General features: G+C 30.5%; 1 protein-coding gene across 5 annotated transcripts in view; it reads left to right on the forward strand.

Moving 5' to 3' along the window:
• The window catches only part of Myo61F (Myosin 61F), a 234,738-nt gene that overhangs the window by 170,132 nt on the left and 61,743 nt on the right, over window positions 1–2,863 (forward strand). The window contains exons 1-2 of one of the 5 annotated variants that reach the window (XM_067047547.1): window positions 1,787–1,973; window positions 2,060–2,174. The exons of the other annotated variants lie outside the window; for them this stretch is intronic. Coding sequence (XP_066903648.1) covers window positions 2,143–2,174 — 32 coding nt within the window. The 5' untranslated portion in view covers window positions 1,787–1,973; window positions 2,060–2,142. Of the gene's footprint in view, window positions 1–1,786; window positions 1,974–2,059; window positions 2,175–2,863 lie in introns of those variants that run through there. 5 annotated transcript variants of the gene reach the window in all.

Consider the following 2,863-nt stretch of genomic DNA (forward strand, 5'->3'; position numbering starts at 1 on the left):
TTACATGTAGAGGAGGTTACATGTAGAGGAGGTTACATGTAGAGGAGGTTACATGTAGAGGAGGTTACTTGTAGAGGAGGTTACTTGTAGAGGAGGTTACATGTAGAGGAGGTAACATGTAGAGCAGGTTACTTGTAGAGGAGGACGATTGACGATTGAAATACGAGTATTTTTTTATTTTCCTTTGTGCGTTTTATTTACTTAGGATAAACTTTTAGTTCTTACCGTGTTGTCAAAGACTCTTTATTTGTATGATAGAGGAGCTAGTGGATTCTCTGGGCAACTAAGTAACATTTATTTCTAAAATTCTATGTTACATTTTTTCTTGAATTTTATTATTTTCATCCATTACTTTATTAGAGTTTGAAAACGTCCAAAACAAAAAAAAACACAAAATGAGAGCAAACTAGTTTTTTTGGTAGTTTCACGTTTGGGTGACGTCATTCTCTAGTTAGCAGACCTATTTACAGATCTCAACCATCTTAAATGTTATATCGTTTTAACGTGCTAAAAGAAGCAAATATTTCTCCATTTAACACACTCTAACATGTTAAACTAAAGATCACTGCTTATATTATCCCAAATTATTTGTGTAAATAATAACACAGAACCCACATAATTGGATCATAAGTGTCTACAACAACGTTTGAAAACGACTTTCATTGGTTGATTGGAGGGGTGCTTCCTAACGGATTTTTGTGAAACTAACCTTTTCTTCCAAAATTTCCATAATTTCATTATTCAGTTGGAGTATTCATGACCTTTAGTTTAACATGTTAAATGGAGAAATATTTCCTTCTTTTACCATGTTAAAAAGTTATAACATATAACATAGTTGAGAGTCTGTTACAAGGTCTGCTAAATGGAGGATGACGTAACGCAACAGACCAGCTGAGCTCGTCACCGTTTTATTTGTTGTCGTGTTAGGTTACTTGCTTGCAGTTTGTGTTAGTATTGTTTTGGATGTTTTTAAAACTAATAAAGCAATGGATGACAATAATAATAATATAATGACAGTTGTCAATTAGCTCGTCTTGATTCTCTACCTCACTAGTTATAAGACCAACAAGATACTCAGTAACCTTACATTCATACAACTTCCATTTTTCATTCAATTTAGGCATTTCGTAATAACTTATTTTAACAAAACTTAAAAGTAATCAACAACATAAAGTTTTGGAAGGAAACGTTATAAAACAAGTTGCTCAGTAAATTCGCTAGGAGCTCTCATGCGTTTAACATTTAACATGACTTTAAATAGTGCTGCTTACAATCCTATACTTATAATATTTAACATGGTAAAACATTTTGCATTTTACAAAACATCATGTTTCACGACGGATAGTGAAGAGACTAAGTCCTTCCATAGATACCTTAATCGCTAGACTTATCTCCTACAATTTTCCATCTGTTCAGATATTTGGACATCTTCCTTAAAGGTAAAATTTTTGAAAATGATTCTCAGATTAAAAACGCATTTGCTGACTTGATTTCTCCACAAAAGCAAAGGCTGTATAAAGGTTCAGTTCTGGGTTTGAAAATTTGATAACACGTTGAATAAAATGTATAGAAAATGAGGGTAAAGATTTTATGAAGTTGTTTTTCTAAACAACGTTTCTTGTGAAAACTGACATTTCATATAAAACGAACAAACAGATCAAGGGATATATACCATATGGTAAGATAATTTCGCATTTCTCCAGGCCACAACATCGTTCTGTTTCGACTCATTCACCTGTTAATGTGATATGAGTGATCTCTAACCTATAATTTAAATATGATAACACAAATAAAAACGGTAGAGATATTACTAATTCATAGTCAGTATGACATCTGTCGGAGATTTATACCTACAATCAACCTATCATATGAAACATTTCAACAAAATATTGCTCTAGTTGGGCTTCAAAATTAATCTTCAAAATGACACGTATTTATTAATGAAAAGTCTGAGAACCTAACTCTTTCTCTTGGTATGTCATTTATTTTAAGGTTTTTTTAAAAGTTATAAGTTTACTCTATCTAAAACTAATTTGATAAATATTAACGCTTATTTTAGTCGAGAAAGTTGCAATACAATGCTGTCCAAAAATGTCGGGGTTCGTTTTCTGAAGGGCTCATCGGTTCTCTTAGAACATCAAGATGAGGAAGAAAGGCCTGGTCTCAAGATCACAGTAAATATTGTTTTGAATTAATAAGACAAATATTATGTTATAAATTGTAAACAATAATATGAAACCTTTAAACTTGTCATATGTTTGCCGGTTTCAGCAATGCTCATATTATATGAATAACTAGCTGGCCCGTCAATGCTTCGCTATTGCTATATATGTGTATAGTTTAAATGAACACAATTGATAATTTGATATACATATTATTGTATTTAGTTAAAATTAAACATTTACATATAGTTTATTGTTATGATTTGGTGTAACATAAATTGAAACAATATATACGATAACATTCATTTTTAGCATCTTTGTGCTAAGTTTTTTTTTTTTTTTTTTTTTCGAACCCTCTAAAACAGAAATAAAATGTGAGTTAGTAGTGCATTACTGTGTAGAAAGAAAAAGTAATTCTTTATTGTGCTAAGATTTGACCATTCTATTTTATATATATAGGTAATATGATAAGACGGTTATTATAGTAACATATTTGATAACAACTAACTTCGCTGTATTATCGTTAATATTGGTACGATTTACGTGTTTTTTTCTTATTATTTAAGGAAATTTTATTATATATCATCTCTCATGTACTTACTACATGAAATAGGAAAAGTTTTTTAAATGAAAATTCTCACTGTGCTTCAATATTAGTACTATTGTAGGGGTATTCATGATCTATGTTAAAGCGTGTTAAA

This window comes from Halyomorpha halys, unplaced genomic scaffold, assembly GCF_000696795.3.
Source record: "Halyomorpha halys isolate HHAL.00 unplaced genomic scaffold, Hhal_1.1 Scaffold72.1, whole genome shotgun sequence".
Taxonomy (NCBI): domain Eukaryota; kingdom Metazoa; phylum Arthropoda; class Insecta; order Hemiptera; family Pentatomidae; genus Halyomorpha; species Halyomorpha halys.